This window comes from Phoca vitulina, unplaced genomic scaffold (genome assembly GCF_004348235.1).
Source record: "Phoca vitulina isolate PV1807 unplaced genomic scaffold, GSC_HSeal_1.0 scaffold27, whole genome shotgun sequence".
NCBI classification, from domain to species: Eukaryota; Metazoa; Chordata; class Mammalia; order Carnivora; family Phocidae; genus Phoca; species Phoca vitulina.
Window position 1 is genome coordinate 23,944,041 of NW_022589730.1, and position 27,878 is coordinate 23,971,918.

The 27,878-nt window shown below is 44.3% G+C and overlaps 1 protein-coding gene across 1 annotated transcript in view; it reads left to right on the forward strand.

The window, feature by feature from the left end:
• The window catches only part of MYO5B (myosin VB), a 335,175-nt gene that overhangs the window by 140,373 nt on the left and 166,924 nt on the right, over positions 1 to 27,878 (forward strand). Inside the window, exons 3-4 of the mRNA XM_032422730.1 lie at positions 10,156 to 10,327; positions 13,753 to 13,897. Of these exons, the coding sequence (XP_032278621.1) occupies positions 10,156 to 10,327; positions 13,753 to 13,897 (317 nt within the window). The remainder of the gene's footprint in view (positions 1 to 10,155; positions 10,328 to 13,752; positions 13,898 to 27,878) is intronic.

Sequence of the window (27,878 nt, forward strand, 5' to 3'; positions counted from 1 at the left end):
CTCCCCTTCCCCTTCCTGGCAGGCAGACTTAGCTAGCCTCCTCTTGGTTTGGAGGCGTGAAACAAAATCCCCAACAGATGGAATCATGTTTACCATGTGGAATAACTTCCCACCACACACCCCAAACAAAATGAAATTAGTTCACCCACTTGAATGGTGTAACTTCTATTCCAACATACTTCATTTTAGATGATCTTTTAAGTGGGTGGGTGTTTTTAAAGGGTTGTACGGAGGTAGTGAGGAATGACCTGTGTTGCTAAAACAGAGCAGATGCTTGTCTCCCCAGCTGAAAATCTGCCCAGCATGACTAATCCTGGAGGCTGCCCAGGACCCCCCCCCCCCCCTCCCCACCTGCTACTTGGCCAGTCAGCGTGTAATCAGAAGGGATGCCTGGGGCTGCAGATTAGCAGCTCTTGAGAAATAATGTGCTCTGAACGTCCAGCTCTGTCCAGGTTCCTTGCAGACTGTGGTTTGTCCACAGCTGGCTCCGAGTGGTTACTAGGAGCGACGAAGCTGAGCTGTGGGCCAAAGGCAGGAGGGCAGAAGTTAGAGGACTGGCCTCTGCAAGTTTGAGGAGCATCTGCTCTGTAGCCAAGACCATCTTTGATGTATCAGGCTGGCCGAAATCCACCTCGCAGTGCTCCCCCACCCTCCCTACCACTGAAGCCCAAGAGTGTGGGTTTAAGTATGGTGGCAAAGGATGAAAATAAATTCATTCTCTTCTGGAACAACAGTATCCTTAACCCCCAGCTTCTACCTTACTGCTTGCTTGTGTGCTCAGCTCAAGGTGGTCAGGCTCCTTGGAGAGGTTTCTTCTTCAGTGTTGCTTATTATTTTAGCTGTGGTCAAATACACAAAACCTAAAACTGACCACGTTAACCATTTTTAAATGCACAGTTCAGTGACATAAAGTACCTCCACATTGTTGTACCACCATCCATGTCTGGAAATTTTGATCGTGCAAAACTGAAACTGTCTCCATTCAGCTCTAACTGCCCCTTGCAGCCGCTGGTAACTGCTCTGGGTACCTCATAGAAGTGGAGTCCTATGTCCCGTATTTGTTCCTCTGTGTCTGGCTTGTTTCACTGAGTGCGATGTAAGTTACTTTATATTTAAGCCTATGGGAAATTTCTTGGAAAAGGCTAGCATCCTCTCTTTCTCCCCGCAGCTGTGGTGGGTGCAAAGTAGCCAGGTATGCGGACCCTAACACAGCGCTGCTTTTAAACTGGATCAAGCATTTCTGTCCCTGTTCGCAAACCTTGGTGATACAGAGTTCCCTCCTTGTTTGCCTGATAGAGTTGTGCCTGGCAGGCCTTCTGTCTCCTGCCGCCACCTCCCTTGTAACTCCTGCCCTCTAGTGGCGGGGAAAACTCCATTTCCATGGTTTGGCATCTAAATTTTTTTTTTTTTTTTAATTTAAATTCTAGTTAGTTAACATTGCAATATTGGTTTCAGGAGTAGAATTCAGTGATTCATCACTTACATACACCCCCCCCCCCACTGCTCATCATAACAAGTGCCCTCCTTAATACCCATCACCCGTGTAGCCCATCCCCCACTCACCTCCTTCCATCAAGCCTCAGTTTGTTCTCTGTTAAGTCTCTTATGGTTTGTTTCCCTCTCTTTTCCTCCTCCTCCTCCTCCTCCTCCTCCCATAAGTCCATATGTTTTGTTACTTATTCCACATATGGTGGGGTGCCTGGGCGGTTCAGTCGGTTAAGTGGCTGTCTCTTGGTCTCAGCTCAGGTCTTGATCTCAGGGTCGTGAGTTCAAGCCTCAAATGGTGCTCCACACTGGGTGTGGAGCCTACTTTAAAAAAAAAATTCCACATATGAGTGAAATCATATGGAATTTTTTTTTTTTAAAGATTTTATTTGAGAGAGCAAGCCCAAGGGGTGGAAGGGGCAGAGAGGGAGAGGGAGAAACAGACTCCCCGCTGAGCAGGGAGCCTGACACAGGGCTCGATCCCAGGACCCTGAGATTGTGACCTGAGCCAAAGGCAGACACTTAAACTACCAACTACCAGCCGACAAATTCCAGGGCGCCTGGGTGGCTCAGTCAGTTAAGCGTCTTTATGTTGAGTGACTTACTTTACTTAGCATAATACACTCTAGTTCCATCCATGTTGTTGTAAATGGTGAGATATTCTTTCTGATGGCTGTAATATTCCATTGTATATTTATACCACATCTTCTCTATTTGTCATTGCTGGACACTTGGGCCCTTTCCATAGTTTGGCTATTGTTGATAATGCTGCTGTAAACATCAGGGTGTATGTACCCCTTTGAATCTGTAGTTTTGTATCCTTTGGGTAAATACCTGGTTTTGCAATTGCTAGATCATAGGGTAGTTCTATTTTTAACTTTTTGAGGAACCTCCATACTGTTTTCCACAGTGGCTGCACCAGTTTGCATTCCCACCAAGAATGGGAGAGAGTTCCCCTTTCTCCGCATCCTTGCCAACACCTGTTGTTTCCTGTGCTTTGATTTTAGCCATTTTGACAGGTGTGAGGTGATATCTCATCATGGTTTTGATTTGTATTTCCCTGATGATGAGTGATGTTGAGCATCTTTTCATGTTTCTGTTAACCATCTGGATGTCTTCTTTGGAAAAATGTCTAGGTCCTCTGCCCGTTTCTTAACTGGATTATTTGGTTTTGGGGTGTTGAGCTTGATATGTTCTTTATAGATTTTTGGATAGTAGCCCTTTATCTGATATGTCATTTGCGAATGTCTTCTCCCATTCTGTAGGCTGCCTTTTAGTTTTGTTGACGGTTTCCTTCGCTGTGCAAAAGCTTTTTATCTTGATGAAGTCCCAATAGTTCATGTTTGCTTTTGTTTCCCTTGCCTCTGGCGATGTGTCTAGCAAGAAGTTGCTGTGGCCGAGGTCAAAGAGGTTGCTGCCTGTGTTCTCCTCTAGGATTTTGATGGTTTCCTATCTCACATTTAGGTGTCTCATCCATTTTGAATTTATTTTTTGTGTAGTATAAGAAAGTTTCATTCTTGTGCATGTTGTCCAGTTTTCCCAACACCATTTACTGTCTTTTTTTCCATTGGATGTTCTTTCCTGCCTTGTCAAAGATTAGTTGACCAGAGAGTTGTGGGTCCATTTCTGGGTTCTCTGTTCTGTTCCATTGATCTATGTGTCTGTTTGATCTATGCGTCTGCTCTGTGTGACAGTACCATACTGTCCTGATACTTCCAGCTTTGCTTTGCTTTTTCGGGATTGTTTTGGCTATTTGGTTTGGCTTTGGTCTTTTGTGGTTCCATACAAATTTTAGGATTGTTCTAGCTCTGTGAAAAATGCTGGTGGTATTTTGATAGGGATTGCAATAAATGTGTAGATTGCTTTGGATAATATAGGCATTTTAACAACGTATGTTCTTCTAATCCACGAGCATGGAATGTTTCTCCATTTCCTTGTGTCCTCTTCAGTTTCTTTTGTAAGTGTTCTGTAGTTTTCAGAGTACAGATCTTTTACCTCTTTGGTTAGGCTTATTCCTGGGTGTCTTACGGTGTTTGGTGCAATTGCAAGTGGAATTGATTCCTTGATTTCTTTCTGCTACTTCATTGTTAGTGTGTAGAAATGCAACAGATTTCTGTACGTTGATTTTTTATATCCTGCAACTTTGCAGAATTCATGTGTTCGAGCAAATTTTTGTGGAGTCTTTCGGGTTTTCTACATAGAGTATCGTGTTTTCTGTGAAGAGGGAGAGTTTGACTTCTTCCTTGCTGATTTGAATGCCTTTTATTTCTTTTTGTTGTCTGATTACTGAGGCTAAGACTTCCAGTACTATGTTAAATAGTAATGGTGAGAGTGGACATCCCTGTGTGGTTCCTGACCTTAGGGGAAAAGCTGTCTTTCCCCCATTGAGTATGATAATAGCAGTGGGTCTTTTGCATATAGCCTTTATGATGTTGGGTATGTTCCATCTATCCTTGATTGTTTGCTGACTGGAGTTCGTATCCAGTGTCCCACAGCCACCTTCATGGCAGGTACCCCTTGTGTGCAGGGGCCTCCCTGAGTGTGCGAGGAAATGGCATACGTGAGCCTGAAGGGGGGGAACGTGGCCCACCTGTGTCTCTGCATACCCAAGCCCTTGAACATTGGTGGGGCCAGGGCAAGAGGGTGGATGTAAGCCTCCATCTGTTAGTAAAGGCATCAAAATTTAAGTGAAACAGACATGGCTGAATTTTGACAACGAAAACATCTAATATATTAAAAATACATTTGCAATTCTCTACTATTCAGTCTCCATCTGGTTGCCACTGTAAAGAACCATTATCTTTAAGCATGTTGTGCCTGTACACGTATATATAAACAAATTTAAGAGGAACATGAATTATGGAGTATTTGCTAAATATTGCTCATGTCGTGTTGCCATGGTTGCAAACACTGTCCTGTTTTGTGAGTGCCTCTGGAGCCTCGGCCCGTGGGGAAGCAGGGAGCTGGATGTTGGGCCCGGTATTAGTGTTTCCATGTGTGGATTTTCTCTGCATTTGTGCCTCTGAAAAGCAGGATTAACATGCTCGTTTGCCTTTCATTTACTCTAAGCATCTTGACTGCCCGGTTTCTCCCTACACTCCGAAGTGGTGTCTGTCTCTGGCGTTGGCCGTGTTACGGTCCACAGACCTTCAAGGCACCTGGAGGCCGTTGTCTTATTTCAAGGATGTGGGGCAAGAGGAGTGCAGAAGCATTTTCCTGGAGCCGGAGGTGTTAGTCACAGGAGTGTGTGTTGAGGGTTGCTGATCTCACCGTGTCGGCACTGAAGCCTGATGTCAAGTGGCAGAGTGACCATGTGTTCTTTCATAAGCTTCTAGTTTGTGTTTAAGATAATGGAGCCCTTGAAGATGCAGGGCCCAGGGAAAGGCCCCTCTTACTCCGGACTGAGGACGGTGCCAAACATATCCAGCTGTTACAGCCAGGACATGGCCAACTTGGTTCTTTATGTCAAGCAAATGTTGCAGAAGAACTAGGACCACTGTACTTGGCCGTTGGTGCACTCGGACCTGTGCACCTGGAGAATGGCCACAGGTCTTGTCAGCCCAGTTCAGGGGAAGTGTCAGCTGTATGCACATCTGGCAAAACCAGAGCTGAGAGTGGTAGATACTCTTGTCCCAGTAGAACTTCCTAGTGCAAGTGATTTTGACTAGTAGGTTTTCCTTTTTGTTTTACTGGTTATTTCTATTCTTTTAAATTTATTTGGTCACTTTTTTGCCTTCAATACCTTAATAATCCACAGGTGAGACTGTCTTTGTTTAGATGCCAAGAATAGTATGAAGAAGACTGTATTTTTCCTGTTTATATTATACATCTACAAAAAACATTTGAAGTTATAAAACAAATGGCACATAAAGATCTATTGGTAAATTGTTACCAATGCAATTAGTTATCTTGCCTAAAGTAGGCTGTAATTTTCAGATGGACATACTTTTATTGTAAAACACACACAACCTAAAAGTGAGCATCTTCACCGTGTTCCAACGTGTCCTGTCTGGGGCAGTAAGGGTATTCACACCGTTGTGCGACCATCGCCAGCATCCATCTCCTGAGGGATCTGTCTCCTATTACCATTGCCCTTTTCCTCCACTGTGTGGGTGATCTTTCCCATCAGTTAGGATACTTTGCCTGGCTGCTTCTGCTCAGAGATGGGTGAAGCAGTGATTTCTGCCCTCTGTTCTCTCTGTCCTCCCCCCCCCCCCGCCCCCCCCCACCGCCAGCAAGGGACATTAGCAGTGTCTGGATACGTTTGGGGTTGTCCTGACTAAGGAGGGTGGTCAGCTACTTGCGTCTGGCAGGTGGAGGGCAGGAGTGCTGCTAAGCACCCAAAATGCCCAGGGCAGCAGCCCCCCCCTACCCCCCATCCTAAATGAAAACCATGTGGAGGGTGAGTAAACCCTGGATTAAGCCCGTAGGAGAAATGTCTGGATTGTTCACTGCTGAGACCCACCAAGCTAGGACCCGACGATTCTAACAGAATTCCTAAGCTGTGTTTCCTGCTAATTTGGAATCAAAAGATTACCTTGGACTCCATGTTCTTATGCTGCTGTCATTTTGTTTAAAATTCAAACTTCTTTTATGTTTTCCTTTATGGCCATTTTCTTCCCTTAATTACTTGTATCACCATTTATTCATGATTCGTTAAGAGCAGTTGAGCCATGATATGCCAGGGTCTGGTTATACAGCAGTGAAAACAGCCCATCTATAATGAATGTAATACATTTGTAAGCATAGGGTTTAGAAAATGAAAAGGTCAAAGCCAGAAATCTTTAGAAATCTATTAGAACCTTGGTGAGATACTTGAGTACCTCCACTGTACCTTTTACACTCCCCCTCAATGCACACTCTTTTGGAAACCCCCTTGGGCAGCTACTTCTGAGTTTCTTGCTGACTTCTCAAAGCAGGAACACGTACCGCAGTAGAGACCATACCTAAATGCTCCACCATGGTTCGGAGCCCATTTTGACTTCTCTAGCTGGGTGCCAGAGTTCGCTGTGTGTAGCCCTTCAGGGTCAACACCAACCCCTTGCCAGCTGGTAACCATATTACTGTTAGCTTACTTTCTCGGGACCTCTAAGTTCTATGGGTAGAGTAGGAGAGTGAAGTTGGCTTTATCTGCCATATATGCTGCTTCTTAGCCCCAAATCTTTGTGTTGGGAGTTGTCATTCAAAGGTGTTTCTAGGATTATGTTCTCTTGGTGTAGTTCTGTGTAACATGGATATGAGTTGATACGAGAGAGGTCATGAAAAAAATCCAACATTCCATTCAGCTAATATTTTTTAGCGCCTGCTAAGTATTCTAAAACCATAGACCCACGGAGTATAGGGCAATCTAGACCAGCGTTCTCCAGAAGAACACTGTGGTACAGTGGATTGTGGTCTTTCTGTACTGGCCAGTGTGGTAGTCTGGCCACATGTATCTGTTGGGCCCTTGAAACAGGACTAGTGTGGCTGAGAAACTGAAGTTTTGAATGTATTTAATTTCAGTGAATTTAATTTCAATAGCCACACATACTGCCCTATTGGAAAGTGCAAGTATGGACCAATCCCCTAACCTCTTCCTCTATATTCTCAAGTTTTGGCTAGTCCCAGTATGCTAGGTGAGGACCAATTGGAGATGGCCATCTGTTCGTTGGGGGTGGGGGGGTGGTGCGGTCAATGCTCATTACAGGTGGGTGACTGAGAATTAAATCTTGTCAGGAGTGTCAACATTTATTCACCTCTTCACCTCCAATGGCGCAGTTACTACATTGTGAATTCTTTTGTGCCGGGAAGTTTTCATGGTCCCTGATCACATCCTAAATGCTTAGATTTCAAACAAAACCATGTTAGCTGTGAACGTTCGATACTAACAGCAGTGTTGGAATCAAAATCCTATTTAAAAAAAAAACAAAACCCTTAAGTCTCTCATTCCCTGCTTCCCTCTGGATGTACACACACCACAGAATCTGTTCCGTCTAATGCTGAGCTTGCACCTCCTCCATCCTTGCTACAGCTCTGGGCATGTTTACTTACCAATTCTACTGTAACCAGTACCGCTGGCTTATTTGTGGACCCTATTTTCACAAAATCGCATATGCGTTTTCCTCTGTGCGCTTGAGGGAGAGTTTTTGAGGGAGTATTTCATCTGAGGAAAGATGGAATGCCAGCGTTTCTGTCTCAGGGTTTGAAGACTTGGAGCCCAGGTTCCCGCTTTCTAATCTGAAAAACGAGGGGTTGAGCTAGGTGAGCCCTGCGGTTCTGCCCTTGGCTGAGTTCTCTGCTGTGTACCGGGGGTGGGAGGGGGGTGCAGAGCCACACGGGACATGCAGAGCGAACGTGCTGCTCCAGGGGCGAGGGCATCTCCATGGGGAGGTCTGCAGAAAGACTCAGGGAGAGGGAGGGTCGTGTTAGAGTCCCAGTGACCGCAGGGACTCAGCTAAAGGTGAAAGGTGGCAGGGAGAGCCATCACCTCTAGAACTTAAATCTCCACATACTCCATTTCCCCTTGTTGCCTACCTTCCGGAAATTTTGTATCCTGCCCCATCTCTGTATGGAGTAAATTTGATAAAAGACCTTTTCACAAAAAGAAGAGTGCCCCCACACCCCCCATACCCCCCACAGGAACCTGTATAAAGAAAACCTCACTAACATGGCTAACTGTTGATAATTTGTGGGATGTCGTTCCACAGAGACTTCCTACATTTCATTCTGTAACCTGCCTCTTCGTAAATTCAGCGGGATGCTGTGGGTAGCTGCTGGCCTATAAATACAGGTGTATGTCAGGTGTTACTTTCACGATGGATAGATTATTGAGATCTTTACCCATATTTGTGAGATCGTCTCCTGAGGCCAAGAGTCTTCATGAAAGGGTCTGGTGGGGTGTTACCAGTTGCCTTCTAAAAAGGTCAATCCGTCTGAACCTGGGCGTGGTACACCTGTTTGGCTGCATCCTTCATACTGAAGGTCTTACCAGTTTCTACACCTTTGCTTATGTGGTGGATAACGGTGCTGCTAATCTCTTACTTGTATCTCTTTGGTTAATGGCAATTGAATAGTTTTTCGTGTTGTCTGTAGTTCTTTTTGTGGCTTGTATCCCTTACATTATTTTCTGTTGAGGTATTGGTTTTCTTTTTGGCTTCTTAAAACTTTGGTTACTAAGATTAATTCTGTTATGTAATGCAAAATCCTTGTCCCCTTCTCTCATTTTACTTCTGGTGTGTTTTATGATGGCTTAAAAATTCTATTGATAGTCAAAATACAAAAATTTTGTAACCTGCTTCTGACTCTTCATCATTCTTTAAAAGTACTTCCTTCTGAAGCTTTTAAAACTACCTGACTACGTTTTCTTTATTTTGGTTTTATTTTTTGTTTTATCTAAAACTTACTTTGTATGAGGGAATGAGAATAGAACACTGGCTCAATTCTTTTTCTCTAAATAGCTTCAAGTTTACCTACTGCTGTTATAGGGGAAATTCCTTTTAATGACTTCAGTGTTATGAACAAATTTTCCTTTTGTGCCTTCATTGATTTCTGGATCTGCTATTAGGTTTCCTCTATCTGCCGATTTTAGCACCATTACTGTACTTGCTGGCTATAATATACCTTAAGATCTGGTTGTGCAAGGCCATCTAAAAGTGGGACAGGAGAGAACATTGATATTTATGTTCTTAAAAAAAACTTATTAACGTAAATTGGGGCTATACCCATAGAATTTCCTGAAAGGCTTATATAGAAGAGTTGTTCTTAAAATATCTATAGACCACCTGTTGCAGAACTACTTGTGGGTTTTTTTTTTTTTTAATTTCGGATTTCTGGGTCCCACCCCAGACTCTGCCTACACATTAAGTAGTGTTTGAGAAACTGTTTTTTACAAGCTCTCAGATTTTAAAGAACACCATAAAAAACTTAGATAAAACATTGTAAGCCATAGCCAAGATTCTCCTATTTACACACTAAAGAACATCCTCTTTTTATTACATAAATATGTATATCCACGGGCCAGTTATAAATATATCCTGACAATAAACATCTTTGGAGTACTCACGTCCAAGTGTTATGCTAAGGATACAAGGATAGCACTTTGCCTTTGAGACTCCCTGATGACAGGCATGTGTGTATCTCAAGCTTCTATCCTATGTTATGTCAAAGTAAAATGACTTCCCTGGAGTAGCTTGTAGTCAGCTTGTCGAAGAATATATGTACAACTTGAGGGCATTTATGCAGAGCACTTAGTTGCAAGGCAATCCTAATAAAAAGTGAATGGGTCGGTTGATGGCGGAGAGGAAAACAGCAGCCTTAAATGGGGCCAAAGAGGGTTCGCTGCGTGGGAGAAGGAACAGTACTCCTATTGCAATCAGGATTAAAGACCCGCTAAGGATCAGTTCAAGCCAGTAGAATATGTCATTAAATCTCACTGTGCTTCCAAATCTCTCATTCATTCATTTTTACCTTGATACATTGGGATTATGTCACCAGCAAACTTTCCACCTGGGCTGGTCTCTTATGGCAAGACAAGCATTTTGTTCAGTTGGCCCTTGTTTAAAATGGGTTATTGGTCTTCATCACTTACGATCATGTTAGGGCAGTGATCCTAGAGGACACGAGAGGACATTGAATGCAGGCTACATGGTTCCTAACCCTGCCTTTTTGTGTCTATTACTTGCATTACTTTAGATTCGGGAATACCCCATTGATGTCCAAAGCAACCAGCTGCCTTTTCTGCGGAATCCGGATATCCTGGTGGGAGAAAATGACCTAACTGCCCTTAGCTACCTACATGAGCCTGCAGTTTTGCATAATTTAAAGGTCCGTTTCCTGGAGTCGAACCATATCTACACTTACTGTGGTAAGTGATGTGCATCTGTTGGCTGCGTGGGTTTGAGAGTACTTACAATCTTCAGACTTTACGTGTTCAACTCTCTAATAGTTAGGAATCCTACTAGCATTCTCTTAAGTACCTCTCATCTGTGACCCTTGAAAGGTTTGCAATCAGAGAATGTGGCTTAATGAGGCTGCCCTACATCTCTGGGATGATTGGTGTTAATCACAGCCCAACCAGGGAAGAAATGGGCCACACCATGTGGCTTGACCGACTTTGGCGTAGTCCTAGAGTCTGTAGGAGAGGAGTAAAGGCATCCCAGGGTCCTAGCTCGGGTGTCTGCTGTCCTCATTGAGCACACTCCTGGAAATAGATGCCCGGCTGGCTTCTGTTCTCAGCCTAGAAAAGTGCTGTCTTTGTCTGACCCTCTCCCTTGCCATGTACAAACATGATGCATGATGAATATGTGTCGAATTCATGAGCAGAGAACATGACAAATGCTTTAAAAGTCCTAAAATTCTCATTTTTGTTTTTCTTGAAACTTCTCAATTTCCCACATTCCTTTTTTTTTTTTTTTTTTTTTTTTGTGAGTATGAAGTGGTGTGGTGAAAACCAGAGCCCTGTAAATCCTTGTCTGAGGAGCAAACCATTTCAGAGTGTGGCTGAGCAGTCAGGCTGCGGACTGCTTTGGGGGGGGAGGGCGGTCATCCCTGCTGTGCTTCAGAGCCCTGGTCTTCCCTCTTGATCACAAGGGGGGCCCCAGGACCAGAGTTCTTCTCACTGTGCTGTTCCACTTCGGTTTGGAATCGGTTGGTTGGCTACTGAGTTCCGGTGAGCTTTTCTGCTAGACTTCAGTGCTTGAGGAGAAGTTTCCCCAAAACTCCTTCAGCCCAATTGCTAGTGGGAATTTTATTTGAAAAAGACCATCAGTTATCAGAGGCTTCAATAAGTTGGGCTTTTTCCAAAGAATAAAAAAATAAAATCTCCCTTTTTGGGAGAAAGGAATAAATCACCATCAGCTTCATTTTTTAAAGTCCTCCCTTCTAAAAGAGGTCCTGGTGTCTGTACGTAATTCTCCAAATGCCCCTTGGCTCCTCCAGCTTCAGCTGTTCAGAGTAACCAACATGGCACAGAATACATAGTCCTCAGGAGGCACTCCTTTCTGCTCTGAAAGTGGCTTTCAGACATTTTAGGAAATGTCTGATTTCACACATTTTAGGAAAATTTCACACATTTTAGGAAAATGTGTGACCTTAGAGTGTAATACCAAAATTTGAATGCTACATGAATTAGGCTTTTATACAATCCTCTAACAACCAGTACAACATGTTAAGGCTGTTTTTAAGAGACTTCTCCAAGTCATTAGCTTTAGATGGAATATATCAGTGCTGGGCCTTATTTTTTGGTCCGGGTTGTCTTTTCAGGCAAACTTCCATTTGAAAAGTTGGTGGGTGTTCTTTCTCTCCCTTAGCCTGAAATGTAGTACACCAGATGATTCCAAGTATTCTCTGGTATTTTTTTCTCTTTTAAACAGACTTTTTAAAGCAACTGTATTTAGGTTCACAGCAAAATTGAGTAGAAGAGATTTCCCATATAACACCCCCTTGCCCCCAACACGTGCTCAGCCTCACCTCCTATTAACATTTTGTTCAAGCGTGGTACATTTGTTACAACTGATGAACCCACAGTGACACATCATTATTACCCGAAGTCTGTAGTTTCCATTAGGGCTCACTCTTGGTGGTGGACATTCTATGGGTTTGGACAAATGTATAATGACGTGTATCCACCATTATGGTATCCTAACAGTAGTTTCACTGCCCTCAAATCCCCTGTGCTCTGCCTCTGCATTCCTCCCTCCCCCCCAGTCCCTGGCAACCACTGATCTATCCTACTGCCACCATTTTGCCTTTTATGGAACATCATAGGGTTGGAATCACGCAGCCTTGCCGCATTGGCTTCTTCCACTAAGTAATGTGTGTTTAAGTTTCCTCCATTTCTTTTCACACCTTGATAAACCACTTTTTATAACACTAACATTTCATTATCTGCATGTATCACAGTTTGAGTCACTTACGGAAGGCCCTCTTAGTTGCTTCTAAGTTTTGACAGTTGTCAAAGTGCTGTGAACATCCACGTGCAGGTGTTAGCGTCGATGTAAGTTTTCAACCCCTTTGGATAAATACCAAGGAGTGTGAAAGCTGAATCATACAGTAAGAATATGTTTTGTAAGAAACAGCCAAAGTGGCTATACCATTTTGCCTTCCACCAGCAACGAAGGAGAATTTCCATTGCTCCACATCCTCACCAGCATTTGGTGTTGTCCCTGTTCTGGGTTTTGGCCAATATGTGTATGGTGGTATCTCCTTAGAGTTGTAATTTGTACTTCCCTAATGATATATCATGTGCTTATTTGCCATCTCTAAATGTTAAGTGAGATCTCTTTAGATCTTTTGCCCATTTTTCAATCAGGTGGATCATTTTCTGATGAGTTTTAAGAGTTCTTTTTGTCTGCTTTGGATATCACTCCTTTATCAGATACATTTTTGGGGGGGGGAATATTTTCCCCATTCTCTTATTTTCTCGTGTACCTTTTCAAACACCAGAGGGGGACGCAATGTAGGCAATCCCCATCTTGGCAGTGATCCTTGCATTCTTATTTCTGCTTCCCCACAGGACTGGAAAAGCTCACATTTTTTTTGTACTCCTGTCAGTGGTTTTCTTGAGATTCAGATTATGCTCTTATGGGAAAGAAAAAGGCATGAATTTCTTAAAGATTGGAGTTCATTTTTCTTCTTACATTCTCAAATATTACCTTGCCCTTCCATAAAAGATCTAGGATGTTAGACGGTTTGCTGACTCTTCATGCAACATGTATTCATTGAGGCCATCATTGTGACATACTTTCGGGGGCTACAAAACTTAAAAAAAAATACGTGATACAAAGTGATGTGAGCTAATAAAAATCTAACACTCTGTTCTTACTATGCAAGATGCTGGTCCAAGAGTTCTTTATTAATCATTATCCTCAGGACCAGCAGGTAAAGGTAATTACTATTCCCAATTTTATAGTCCAGAAGACTGAGGCATTTAGAGAATAAGTAATTTGCCAGAGTCCCACAGTTGTTAACCAGCTGAGACAAGATCTGATTGTGCAACATTTCACATGTATTTTAGGAGTGTCGTTCGTTGAGCATTTGTATACATGCATGTACGTACATGTGCTTATTCCATGCTCTAGGGTATTTGGAGGCCCAGCTTTCTTTGCTCCACCAGGGCCTAGCACAGTTGCTGGTGAAGACTCAGATACGTCTTGATTTAGTTGAGTGACTGGTTATGATTCATTCTGTTACTCCTTGTTTAGGTTTGATGTATATAAACAAGGGCCTTTAAAAGGCCGATGCCAAGTGGCCGTCTTGCTCTCAGAATCTGACTGCATTCTCTGTTTGCAGGTATCGTGCTTGTTGCCATTAATCCTTACGAACAGTTGCCAATCTATGGTCAAGATGTCATCTATGCCTACAGCGGCCAAAACATGGGGGACATGGACCCCCACATCTTTGCTGTGGCGGAAGAAGCCTATAAGCAAATGGCCAGGTAAGAAGAACCTCAGTCCAGCAGTCCTTTTGGGTCATCAGAGGGCAGAAAGGGAAGTTTCTACCTTCCTTGGCTGCTTTTGCCCAGTGGTTGAGTGGTGATTCCAGATTGAGTAAAAGTAATGGGAACAGAACCAGCCCAGGTTCTAGGTCTCGCTGCATTTCCTCTCGTTGTCTTCATCCTGTGAACCTGAACCTATGCTTGAAGAGCAGTTTCTCCTAAGACTTAGTTCATTTTCTGATCAATGAAATAAACAAATGCCATGGGATTTCATCTCTCCTTGACTGCCTTTTGGATTTCTTTCCTCCCCTCCTGGTGTAACAAATTCATTTTCTAGCATCACCATTTGTTTCACAGATCCCGCTGAAGGCTCACTGCCTTTGAAGGAACCAGGACTCTAATAACTTCCTGAGATACCAAATATTTGAAAAAGGAGTTTCAAAATAGGAGTTATGCATAGTGGTTTGAGGTTTTTTGTTTGGCTTTAGAGTTCACTTTAGGGACTAAAGTAAATCTCCTCAGTTTTGCTCTATGAGTTCAGGGAAAATGAACTGTTTCATTGGAAAATGGGCTAGGTGATTCTATTAGGGTTCTGCAGGGAAACAGAACCAGTAGCAGGGAAAGAAGGTGGGTGGGTGTGTGTGTGTAGGGCGTTGTGGGGTTATTTTAAGGAATGGTCTCCTATAGTTGGGCAGGCTTGGACAAGTCCAAAATCTGCAGGGTAGGCTGGCAGGCTGGAGACCCACAGAGGAGCTGATGTTGTATTTCAAGTCTGAAGCCAGTCTGCTACCATAATTCTCTCTTCGGGGAAGGTAATTTTTTTTTCCTCTTAGGGCCTTCATCTGATTGGTTGAGGCCCACCCACATTATGAAGGGTAATGGGTTTAAAAAAAAAAAAAGTCTACTGATTGAAATGCTAATCTCCTCTTAAAAAATATCTTCAGCATTATCTTGCAAGTGTATGGTCAGATGTCTGGGTACTATGGCCTAGCTAAGTTGACACATAAAACTAATCACCACACCAATGGTCTTGAACTATTCAGGCTTAAGGTGGGGAAAGCTAGTTTCACCGAAGTTTTGGTAGAAATGCATATTCCTATTAACACTAACATGCTGGATCTTTTCAACCAAATCTTTCTTGCTATCTCTAGAGAACTCCTTATGGAACTAGCAAACTTAGGAAAGTCCTTTGTGGGCAGGAGGGTTGCTTTGGCTAATTTAGTGAGAGGAGAATCCCAATCACTTAAGCTGAGTCTTCAACTATCTTCTTTCCTTTTTGGACGATGATTTCTTTGTGGGTATAAAACAGAAGGTGAGGGGCACCTGGGTGGCTCAGTCAGTGGAATGTTCGGCTCTTGGTTTTGGCTCAGGTCATGATGTCATGGGTTGTCAGATTGAGCCCATATCGGGCTCTGCGCTCAGTGAGGAGTCTGCTGGAGGTTCTCTCCCTCTGCCCCTCTCCTCAAGTGCATATGTGCTCTCTCTCTTTCTAAAATCTTAAAAACAAAACAGGAGGTGAGTGTGGGTTGGTTCTGATGACTTCCTACCACGCTAAAGGTTGTAGTAGCTCTTTGACTTGTCTTTTGATGGATGTCATTGATCATTGTTTTTGTCCCATTCTTCTTTTACCCAGTTGCACTTAGATGTAGCAGAAGTTGCTGGTTTTGGGTTTTTGTTTTTGTTTTTGTTTTTTTTTTAACTGAAGACGTCTTCGGGTGCCCCCGATAGCTTTGAGACTCTCCTACTCCTAGCCTCCGGTGCTATCCACACCATAGGTCCTCTGCCTAAATGCCTCCCTTCTTCCCTTCCATGCCTAAAGCTGGGCTCACGGTTATTCTACACTTGGGTTATTTCACTTGTTTAGGTCCGTGTTCACGCCCAGTAGAGGGAAGGGGATGTGGTTGTACAGGGTGGTGGTGATACAGCCTTGGCCTAGGGTTATGCATTTGACGGTTAAGAGGCTTGGATGTTAAAGTTGGACCAGGAATTGCTTCCTTTAGGGTTTTCAGGTTTATATTCATTTTATTCACTGAGTCCTAGCTTGTAGCCAAGTAATTTTGCTGAAATTCTTATGCAATTTTTGCTCATGAACGTGCATTAGAAGTGTAATATCAGTGCATGTGGCCGTAGGAGAGAGCTATTTTTGACCATTCTGGTGTCAGCAGCTCAGGGTTTCTGTTACTGATCTGAGACAGGCATTGGAAGCCCCAGCAGAATCTTTGTTGTGCAGGAAAATTTTTGCTGTATTTCCAGTATGAACCTTCTCTGTCAATTCCAGATGCTAGAACACATTCATTTAACAATACTTGCTGTGTTGTGCCCTTCCTCGATTCATCAGTAGTTGTTGAAATAATTATGCGATTCAAGTAGCCACGGCCTAGCACAGTGTGCTTTGCATTCTGGGCCTCTAACAGCTGGGTGAAATAAAGGGTGTAAGAAACCAAAGATAATGACTTCCAGTCTTGGGAGACTGTGACTTAGTTGGCCTTGAATTCAGTTCTTTCTCTTGATTCACCAGGGATTTGATTTGATTTTTTTTTTCTTTCAAGTTTTACTTAAATCCTAGTTAGTTACCATAGAGTGTAATATTGGTTTCAGGAGTAGAATTTAGTGATTCATCACTTATGTATAACACTCAGTGCTTGTCATAACAAGTACCCTCCTTAATACCCATCACCCATTTAGCTCATCCCCCACCCACCTCCCTCCATCAACCCTCAGTTCTCTATCGTTAAGAGTCTCTTACAGTTTATTTCCCTCTTTTTTTCCCCTTCCCATATGTTCATCTGTTTTGTTAAATTTCACATGAATGAAATCACATGGCATTTGTCTTTGACTCATTTCACTTAGCATAATATACTCTAGCTCCATCCATGTCATTGCAAATAGCAAGATTTCATTCTTTTTGATGGCCGAGTAATATTCCTATGTGTGTGTGTGTGTTTATACCACATCTTTATCTGTTCGTCAGTTGGTGGACACGTGGGCCCTTTCCATAGTTTGGCTATTGTTGATAATGCTGCTATAAACATAAGGGTGCATGTACCTCTTCGGATCACTCTGTTTGTATCCTTTGGGTAAATAGTAGTGCAATTGCTAGATTATAGGGTAGTTCTATTTTTAGCTTTTTGAGGAACTTCCATACTGTTTTCCAGAGTGGCTACACCAGTTTGCATTCCCACCGACAGTGTAAGGGGGTTCCCCTTTCTCCACATCCTTGCCAACATCTGTTGTTTCCTGTGTTGTTGATTGTAGCCATTCTGACAGGTGTGAGGTGGTATCTCATCATGGTTTTGATTTGTATTTGCCTGATGAGTGATGTTGAGCATCTTTTCATATGTCTGTTAACCATCTGGATGTCTTTGGAAAAGTGTCTATTCATGTCTTCTGCCCATTTCTTAACTGGATTATTTGTTTTGGGGGTATTGAGTTTGATAAGCTCTTTAAAGATTTTTAGATACTAACCCTTTATCAGCTATGTCCTTTGCAAATGTCTTCTCCCATTCTGTAGGCTGCCTTTCAGTTTTGTTGACTGTTTCCTTCACTGTGCAGAAGCTTTTTATCTCGATGAGGTCCCAATAGCTCATGTTTGCTTTTGTTTCCCTTGCCTCTGGTGACCTATCTAGCAAGAAGTTGCTGTGGCCGAGGTCAGAGAGGTTGCTGCCAGCGTCCTCCTCTAGGATTTGGATGGTTTCCTGTGTCACATTTAGGTCTTTCCTCCATTTTGAGTTTATTTTTGTGTGTGGTGTAAGTGGTCCAGTTTCATTCTTCATGGTGCTGTCCAGTTTTCCTAACACCATTTGTTGAACAGACTTTTTTTCCACTGGATTTTCTTTCCTGCTTTGTCAACAATTAGTTGACCATACAGATTTTCTTTGATGTGGCTCACATCAGGGACTCTCCAACTCTTGTAGCTCTGAGTGGGTGTGGGGGGGGGGGGATCCTGTCAAAGCTCAAAGGGATAGATACAGACCATCATCCCCATCCTGAGAGCTACTGCAGAGTCTGGCCATGCTGGAGGAAAGGAGGAAACACAAGGACAGCCAACGATTGGTCACTGTCCCTACCCCTGTTGAATTCAGCAAAACTAGACTTGAGAGTAAATGGAGATCCACAATGAAGAAAAAGGTTAGGGGCACCTGGGTGGCTCAGTTGGTTGAGTGTCCGACTCCTGGTTTTGGCTCAGGTCATGATCTCAGGGTCGTGAGATCGAGCCCTACATCGGGCTCCACTCTCAGCATGGGAGCCTGCTTGGGATTCCCTCTGTCCCTCTGCCTCTGCCCCTTGGCCCCCCCCCCCCCCCCCCCCCCCCCCCCCCGCCCGCACAGTCTCTCAAAGAAATCTTTCTTTAAAAAAAAAAAAAGTTAAAATCGTATGAAACCTCACATTCATGAGTTCCAGCCTCTGCATGAGAACCTATATTCCCTCTAAGAGAGGGGACTCACCTCCACTGCTTGCTACTTTACTTCTCCTTCCTCCCAGGCCAAGATCCAGAATGCCCGCCCACCCAGTTTTACCTACCTCAGCTCCTACACTAAACTGTATCCGCAGGCATTTGTGTGGTTCCGTTATTTGATAGGTTCCTTACTGAACACTGAAAACTGTAAGAACATTCCTGGACTCTGAAGGAGTGCACAGTCTGATTGGGGAGAGAAGCCCTAGTCGGCCAAAACACCTGTAACTGCAGGAAGTGTAAACAAAAGCCATGCATGGGGTTGTCGGAATTGGGCTTGGAGTCTTGACGGTCACAGATGGTCCAAGAAAACGGTAGGGTTTGAGGTGGATCTTGATGAATTCATAGGATACATAGTGAGAAGGCGGCGTCTGCACGATTGGAATAGAGCTCACCACCTCAGGAGTGGGGCATCAAAGGCTCACAAAACCACGATGACCTACTGCTTCACACCCCTTGGGATGTCAAATCAAAAAGATATAATGACAAGCGTTGGTGAGGATGTAGAGAAATGAGAATCTTCCTATGCTGCCAGTGGGAGTGTAAAATGTGTAGCTGCTTTAGAAAATACTTTGGCAGTTTCTCAATAGGTTAAGCATGATTACCACATGACTCAGCAATTCCACTCTTAGATATATACCCGAGAGAAATGAAAAGGGGTTCCTGTAAAAGCTTATATACAAATGTTCATAATAGCCTTACTCATAATAGCCAAAAGGTGAAAACAACCTAAATAACCATCAGCTGATGGATAAACGAAATGTACATCCATATAGTGGAATATTTGGCCGTAAAAAGGGACAAAGTCCTGATACATGCTACCACATGGATGAACCTTGAAAACCTGAGCAAAAGAAGCCAGACACACAAGAAGACCACATATTGTATGATCCACTTCTATGAGTGTCCAGAACAAGCAAATCTAGAGAGAGAGCACATTATTATTTGTCTAGGGCTTGAGGTTAGAGGTGAAATGGGTAGTGATTGCTTACAGGTATTTTTTTGGGGGGGGATGTGAAAATGTTCTAAAATTGTGGTGATGGATGTACAATTAAATTTACTTAAAACCCTTTGAATTGTATACTTCAAAATAGTGAATTGTGTGTGCTGGGGATTTTTATCTCAAGCTATTAAAAACAGAAGGTATGATCAGGGTCCAGTACCCCAGTAAGTGTAACCTACATGGTGAGAGGGTCCGTAGCGGGCTGTGGACTGTACAGTGGGGGGCCAGACTGGAGACCCGTGAAGGCTGGGGTTGACTTCGGGAGAACAGGGTGCATGCTATTAACAGGGATGTTAACAGATGGCCAAACAAGTTTGGGAACAGCTGGATTAATCCAGTGTGAAGCAACTTTAACATGGAGCTGCTCAGAGCAGTGATGTTGACATGCATTCTGAGTCTCCAAGGTGGGGGTGTGTTAGGCTGGGTTTGCAAATCATACTTAGAACAACAAGGTTTTCAGGAATTCTCAAGGGACTGCCGTCACTCTTTGGGAAACGCTGACCTAGAGCATGGAGACATCTTAGAGCTTATTAGATAAAGAAGTAGTAGGATGCAAAGAATGTTCAAAGAACATTTTTCATCCAGTGGGTCCTATTTCATAATCTTTCTGCACATTCCTATATTTCTGAGGATGGGGGACATCTTGTGAGCAGCTTAGGTTGTTATGGATATAACTTATCTGTTGTAAATAACTTCTATTTAATGAAAGGGAGTTATCGTGCGAGACACTGGCTCAGTGTGTGATGTTCTACTCTTGTATCACTAGCACTTGCCTTCGGGCATATAATTGGTGGTCAAGGGAGAATAGAAAGAATCAATATATTAATGAATTTCTCCAAGTGAGATCAGTTATCCCCACCATGCGGACAAGGATAGAGACTTGAGGATGTTGAATAATCCTCCAAGGTCATGAAGAGAGTAAACGGGTGATGCTGGAAGCCAGGCCTGGTCAGTTTGCCCTGAAACCCCCTGAAGTAGCCGAGAAGCCTTACTGTCTCCCTCGGCGGTGCTTACTGACCGGTCCAGATGGTCTTCCAGAACAGAGCAGACTCGGGTCCTCAGGACACCACGAAAGCCAAAGTGTAGACCTTCCCCCTTCCTAGTTCAAAAGCATCTAAGTTTCTGCAGCGAGACTGGGGTTTCAGTGTGCTTTCTAGCTTTGGCGGTGGAAGTGGGACCTCTTATTTGGCCAGGTCTGATCCCTTTTTTGAGTTGTGTTATTTTTCTGAAAGAGTGGAGTGCAGAGCAAATTTCTTTACTCAGGTAGCCAAGGTAATTGAGCGCACGTATTTCCATCTGGCTCTGCTGTGTTGCCAAGCTGTGACTCATAGTGAAAGATGGGGCAGCTATTGCCTGGGATCAGGGACGGGGGAGTACAGGCAGGCCCGCCTGTGGCAGGGGGCCAGTGGGTGAGCGAAACACTCCTGTTGGGCAGGGGTGGGGGGCCCTTCCCCGACATGGGGAGGAGCTCCTTGAGAGCAGAAAGCCTGTGCTCGAGGAGGAGAAGGAATCCAATTTATAAAACCTGCTTGGGTCCCTAGAGAAGGTGTCTTGGTGGATTTGTGTACCTAGAAGTATGAAGAGTTCGTAGAGAATAGAGAATTTGAAGGCCTTTTAGGGAAGCAGTATGGAAAAGAGTATAGTGAAAAAGCACCCCCTCACACCCCCGCCGAAACCTAGAAACCTTTCAGGTAAGGAGGAGGAAGAGTTAAAGGGATAATGGTAGGAGTAGAAGCGAGAGGCTGGAAGTGTGCGTTGCGCCAGAGAGAGAGAAGCTCTGCGTCTTCCATCTTTGGAGGTCCAAACAACAGATTTGACAACTTTATTTTCTTGGTCATTAGGTGGGAATGCTCTGGATTCTGTGAGAAGGGGACTCAGGACTTGGCAGGATCTCTTTAGCCACAGACTCAGGAACTGGGATCATTGGGAAAATTTTTAAAAAGAATTATACATGAGTGATCTAAATCCACATTTTGCTTTGAGATCAAGTTTTAACTAGAATGATGTCTGTTTCTTCTGTACTTTATGACATAAGGCAGTTTGTTGTTCAGGGGTTTTTGCACTGTTTGGGGGAAATTGGGGGTGTGAAGTACTTGGTGACTGGGCTCATGTATTCACAGAACATCATACTGAGGAGAGCAGAGCCAGGTTTGGTTTCGCTGTAAGTTGTTGGCTGTACGGGGGCACCCAGGGGTTGGTCTCAGGTAATGTCTCCCCACCTACTATGTGTCTGTCGACACTTTGGTCTCTGTAGTTCCCGGTATACTCACCCTCTAAGAGAACATTGGGCCCGGTGAGAAATGATGAGCAGGCTTGGAAAGCTGTTGAGCTCTGTAAACACTGGGGTGTGGCTGTGGAAGTTCATTGGTGGCTTTTGAATACAATGAATGACAGAATCACTAGCAAGGCCAGTAACTCAGGAGCACTGACTTGAATTTTTACAAGAAATTTTGAAATTGGGACTTCGGTCAACCCTGATGTATGGGTGAAGTTTTGTATTCCTTCCCATTCATTATGGCTTCAAGTTGGGACTGGTCAGGACTAGGTGGTTCTAGGACAAGCTCTAGGAGATGCTCAGGATGTCTGGATGTAGAAAACAGCCTTTAATTTCTTCTCTGGCATTATCTCTTATTTCTAGAACATACCCTGAGTAGTTCCCCTTTGTTCAGACCCTTCCTGGGATGCTCTCCTCCATGTGCTGTTCACCTGCACCCCTCTTCCCTCGCTCGCCGACTCCGTTCCCTCCTGCCCCGCCTTGCCAGTCAGCACATGCCCATCCCCTCCCCCCGCCCCCGCCAAGGGCCGCCACGGCCCAAAGGTCTGTAGTGCCTTTTGACCCTTTATAATCTTAGATTTTTTTCGTTCTTTGTATTTCTACCTATCATGTTTAAAATTCTAGTTCGACTGTTTAAATTTCCAAGTGTACGGAAAGTTAAGTGTGCAGTGAATGTGGCTAATAACATCCCTGTGTTAAAAGAAATTGATAGTGTACATTGTCTTCTGCTTTTAAAATGATGCACTTAGAAAAGAATAGGACTGGACTCTGTCTAGCTCATGACACTTACAGGGGTGATGAATGTTATTGTCCATCTGCAGTGTCCCCAGCATGCTTTGTGAAGTTAAGGCCCATATCAAAAATCATAGAGCTAAAAGATTTTTTTAGTTTAGTAATACTTTATTTTATCTGGAGACGTCCTAGCATGTTAGGAGAAAGCCTGTAGTCGGGGTAGAAATTGGTTGTGCTGTAAGAACGCTAGAGACCATGTCCCAGCAGCAGGTCCTCTGGGTGCTGCTTGCACATGCCCAGTGCAGGTAAGTGTCTCTGGAATGTGTTCCTTATTTAACTGTTTTCATTGTCAAGAATTTGTCTTATTACCCAGTGCTCTGCTTGGTCTCCCGTTTGCTTTCCCCCATGGATCTGAGCTCTGGGAAGCCGTACTGGGGTGGGGGGGGGGCATTTTCTTACACATGGCAGCCCCTGCCATCATGGGTCCTTCTCTCCCCAGCATGGGGCCAGATCTTGGCTCCCACAGCCATTCCTTGCAAGTGTGGTTTTCAGACCCTGTCCCGGGGCAGTCACCCGGGGCAGTCACCCTTAGATCCCATCTGGTCTTTCTGATCTTGGTGCTCATTGCATGTGGTCTGCTAGATGAGATGAAGAGTTAATTTTCATACAGAGTTTCGGTTGGAGGAGCCTAGAGTTGCATTGGCTTTTGGCAGCCATTTAATATTGTTGAATTTTAATAAGTTTGCCTCATCCCCCTCACCTGCCCACATAGGCAGAAGAACTATTTTATTACAACTTTTATTGGATTTAATTGACTGGCAGTAAAGTAGATGCATTTAAAACACAGTTACAGACTAAACTGCACGAACAAGTTGATATATTTTGACATATGTATATACCTACGGAGTCACCACAATTCAGATAACGAACAGTTCCTTAACTCCCACAGGTTTCCTACTGTTCCTTTGAACTCCACCCCTCACCCCCGGATAACTGATCTGCTTTCTGTCACTATAAATTCAAGTTTATCTTAAGATACGTTGCCCTCCTTCTGCATTTGCACAATTGATTTTTTTTTAGGTCCTGAGCAGGATTCCAGTTATCTATGTTAAATTTCATCTTTGTACCTACATTCCAGTCTAGCAAGTGGATCCTTTTGAGTCCTGATTTTTGTATCTGATATGGTAGTTCTCCCTAGCTCAATACATGCGCAAATTTAACGAATCTATTACCTCTCTTATCCATTGATTAAGAAATGTTAATCTGGGTGGATTCTTGTAACATTCTGGGAGTTCTCTGTCTAGAAACTAACAGTTTAAGAGAACTGAAGATGTACTCAGGTACTTACCTGTATTTTTAAATCTTAAAACCTGCGATTCATCAGTCTTACACAATTCACAGCGCTCACCATAGCACATACCCTCCCCAATGTCCATCACCCAGCCACCCCATCCCTCCCACCCCCCACCACTCCAGCAACCCTGTTTGTTTTCTGAGATTCAGAATTCCTCATATCGGGCGCCTGGGTGGCTCAGTCAGTTAAGCGTCTGCCTTCGGCTCAGGTCATGATCCCAGGGTCCTGGGATCGAGCCCCGCATCAGGCTCCCTGCTCGGCAGGAAGCTTGCTTCTCCCTCTCCCACACCCCCTCCCCTGCTTGTGTTCCCTTTCTCGCTGTCTCTCGCTGTCTCTCTCTGTCAAATAAATAAATTAAAATCTTTAAAAAAAAAAAAAAAAAAGCCTCATATCAGTGAGGTCATACGATACATGTCTTTCTCTGATTGACTTATTTCGCTTAGCATGATACCCTCTAGTTCCATCCACAAATGGCAAGATGTTTTTTTTAATGGCTGCATAACATTCCGTTGTGTATATATATACCACATCATCTTTATCCATTCATCTGTCGATGGACATCTTGGCTCTCTCCAGTTTGGCTATTGTGGACATTGCTGCTATAAACATTGGGGTGCATGTACCCCTTCAGATCCCTACATTTGTATCTTTGGGGTAAATACCCAGTAGTGCAATTGCTGGGTCATAGGGTATCTCTATTTTCAACTTTTTGAGGAACCTCCATACGGTTTTCCAGAGTGGCTGTACCAGCTTGCATTCCCACCAACAGTGTAGGAGGGTTCCCTTTTCTCTGCATCCTCACCAACATCTGTGAACCATGAGAGACTATGGACTCCGAGAAACAAACTGAGGGTTCTAGAGGGGAGGGGGGTGGGGGGATGGGTTAGCCTGGTGATGGGTATTAAAGAGGGCACGTATTGAATGGAGCACTGGGTGTTAAACGCAAACAATCATGGAACCCTATATCAAAAACTGATGATGTAATGTATGGTGATTAACATAACATAAAATTAAATAAAAAACCATGCACTGGTTTGGCCAGATGTGATTTTTGGAGTGCTCCCATGTGAGGAGGTGGGCTAGCACAGACCCTGCTTAGCATCCCAGCCTCCCTGCTGCTTTCCTGTGCTTCTGCCTGGGCAAGGTCACTCCTCAGCAGGGATGAGAGGATGCATGTGTGCACTCCCCTTCTTAGGTCATGTAGGGAACACACAGGTCCAGACGTGTGGTGCGCCATGCTCAAACTCTGCACCGGGCAGCACCCAGTGGCTGCAAGCTCCTGCTGTTCACTACACACACCATTCTTGTTACATAGTTTTTTTTAAATTTGTTTTGGTGTTTTTTTTGTTTTTTTTTTTTTTTTTTTCTGATCTCCATGTCAAGCTTAGCACCCTGCATGGGTTTCTTTCCGAATTGTTGGTGACATGTGAATAAGATTTCGTTTTTCAAGGTGTCTGAAATAATTTTCAGTAAAAAAGCTAATAAAACGTGAAGCCTAGCATGATGAAGTGGCATTTCTATTTACGTTGTAGTAATGCCTTTCGTGGTGTGTTAACCACTCTTTTTCACTTTTAACTGTGTATTCTTACATTTATATCCCAGAGTACAGAGCCGCTGCACCATCTGCCCACATGCCGGTGCTGAGTAGGAAAGGAATATGCCATGAAGCAAGGTTGCTGGGCGGCTGGGGATGGGGCTGCCTGGCTTCACAGAACTTGGCCACGTGACTTTGGGCGAATTCCTTAAGTTGAGCTAACGTTGCAGTGCCTGCATCTCTAAAATGGGGATGAGTGCAGCGTCTAACTCACAGGCGTGTTGGAAGTCAATGAGTTGATCGATGGAAAGTGCTTAGAATGGCTTCTGGCACAAAGGAGTTCGATAAGCATCTGACATCGTGACGGTGATGGCGGTCATGCTGGGATGAATAGGTGTATCCTAGCGTCTAAGGAGAATTCGGAGCTGAGTGGGAGTCCCTTCGTAGGTCACCCTCAGAACACGCAGTACCTCCCGGGCCGAGTGAATGATGGCAATTCCATGGGATCACTAAAGTCCTTTTGGGCTTTTTCTTCCAGGGTTGGGTTTGAAGATTGTTGAAGTTTATAGGTGGTCGCCAATCTGTCTAGAGGAAATACAGCGTTTCAGTTGCGTTGTTTCAAGTTCTTGATTCTCCTACACAGATAACCAACAACTCTGTTTTGCCTTGACAGTGAAATTGCACTCTTGTTGCTTTAGCAGCCCCTAGGATGGTGTTAGAAGACGGACGCCGGTGCCCTTTGGCAATGCCATCTGTAAGCTGAAGCAACGGGAAATGCACGGCACTGCAGGAACCAGTTACCCGTTGTTTTAGAGGCAGTTGAGAGCCAGCCTGCCAGGCACCACTGACTAAGCGTGTGGTGCAGCCAGGAACAGAAAGCAAGTTAAAATGCCTATGCTCACGGTTTTCCATGTTGATAGGGGTGCGTGTTCAGAAGGGAGGACGATTCTAGCATCCGAGCCCGCGTCTAAAGTCAGTACTCCGACTAGTTCCTGATCCAGAGGAAACGTGGTCCCCCCTGCCCCTGGCTGTGGGGCTCCTTGCAGTGTGTTGCTGAAGGAAGGAAGGAAGGTGAGAGAAGGTGGCTGGCGAAGTGCCGCTCATCCTCGTTACGGAGATGTAGTTGAGAGTGCGTGATTGTTGTCCCCTCCCATCAGTGTTCTCTTTCTGGACTCAGTTAAAGAGCACTGCTTTTTTAAAGTAGCTTCTTGATTACATTAGCACATAAGTATACAGCAACGGACAGTGTTTTGGCTTGAAGAGAAAGGAGAGCCTTGGGGAGGCCCTTTATTATGGGGATAGTTAGAATTGAATCCTGGTATCTGACTGGGTCTGGTCTTGCCCCATGGGTGGAGTAAGCAGAGGTTCCCCTAAATAGCTCTGTATCAGAATCCCTGAGGGACCCACTGTCCTCCCCACCTCCTCCACCCCCCCCAACCCGAATCAGAATCTCACAGGTGGAACCAAATCATTTTTTCTAAAGATCTACGAGAGATTCAGAAAGGAGCAAAGTCTTTGGACCAGTGTTTAGGAAACTTGTGGAATAGGAGTATCACTCCGCTTCTTAATCCCTGCTAGGTTACCTTTGACATCTCAGCATGAATTAAGGATCTGAGGTGGGTTTCGATCAAGGAAAGAAGTTACAGAATGTGAAAGTCTGTTCAAAGGTAGGGGACCCTCCAGCTGCAGTGCATGCCCAGCCTCCTCTGCTGTGGTGTTCAACCCTGCCTGCTTGTGAGAATCCTTGGGGGGTTTCAGATGGCCCAGGTCTCACCTGCAGAGCTCGAGTTAATCCGTCGATGCTCAGGTGTTGATATTTATTACACTGCCCGGGGCTCATCGGTGTGAGCCAGGGTTGAGAACTTCACGGAAACCACCTGTGTGACCAGGTACTTGACCCTCTGTCTGTGTCAACAGCAGAGTTTTCTACTCTTCTCTGCCTGAGGGGTGTGGCAGAAAGCCTGCAGGCAGTGAGGCATGACCAGGAGGAAGCTGTGTACGGAGGTCCTTTAGAACCACGGTGGACGGACTTAAAAGCAAATGGTTTCTGAGCCTGCCTGGCTCCTGCCCCCAATGATACTGGAAGCCAGAGGAAGGGCCCCTATAGCCAAAAATGACAGAGATTATTTAGGTCCTCTGTATTCCCAGAATTAGAGAATAAAATGCCTCATGATTGATGACCTGCTCTTGAGAAGAGCAAGTACCCAGAGTACTTAGAATTATGGGATGTCTTTTAGGAAATGCCTTGCACCTAGTAGCAGAGGGAGCGTGGGGGTGGGATCCCAGTGACCTCTCTGATCAGAGGAGTAGCTGTTCTTAGCTGGTGGGGTGGCTAGCCTTGTGTTTGCTGACAGATGATGGAGGACGTGTTAGTAGAGACGTGTGAACTATTCAGAGTCTAGCTGCATTAGTTGGAATGTGTAGTACCAGTCTTCTGTTAGGATGTTAGGGATCAATATCTGCTCACTCCAGTTCTGCTTCCCCACTGGGTCACGGGGCTCCTAGAGTTTTATTCCATTTGTCATTGCACATATTGATCTGTCGTAATTACCTGATGTGTATGAACTCTAACTCAGCAATCCAAAGCAGAGATTTTTCTTCCTGTTTCTGTGAGGTTGTCATTGCTAGAC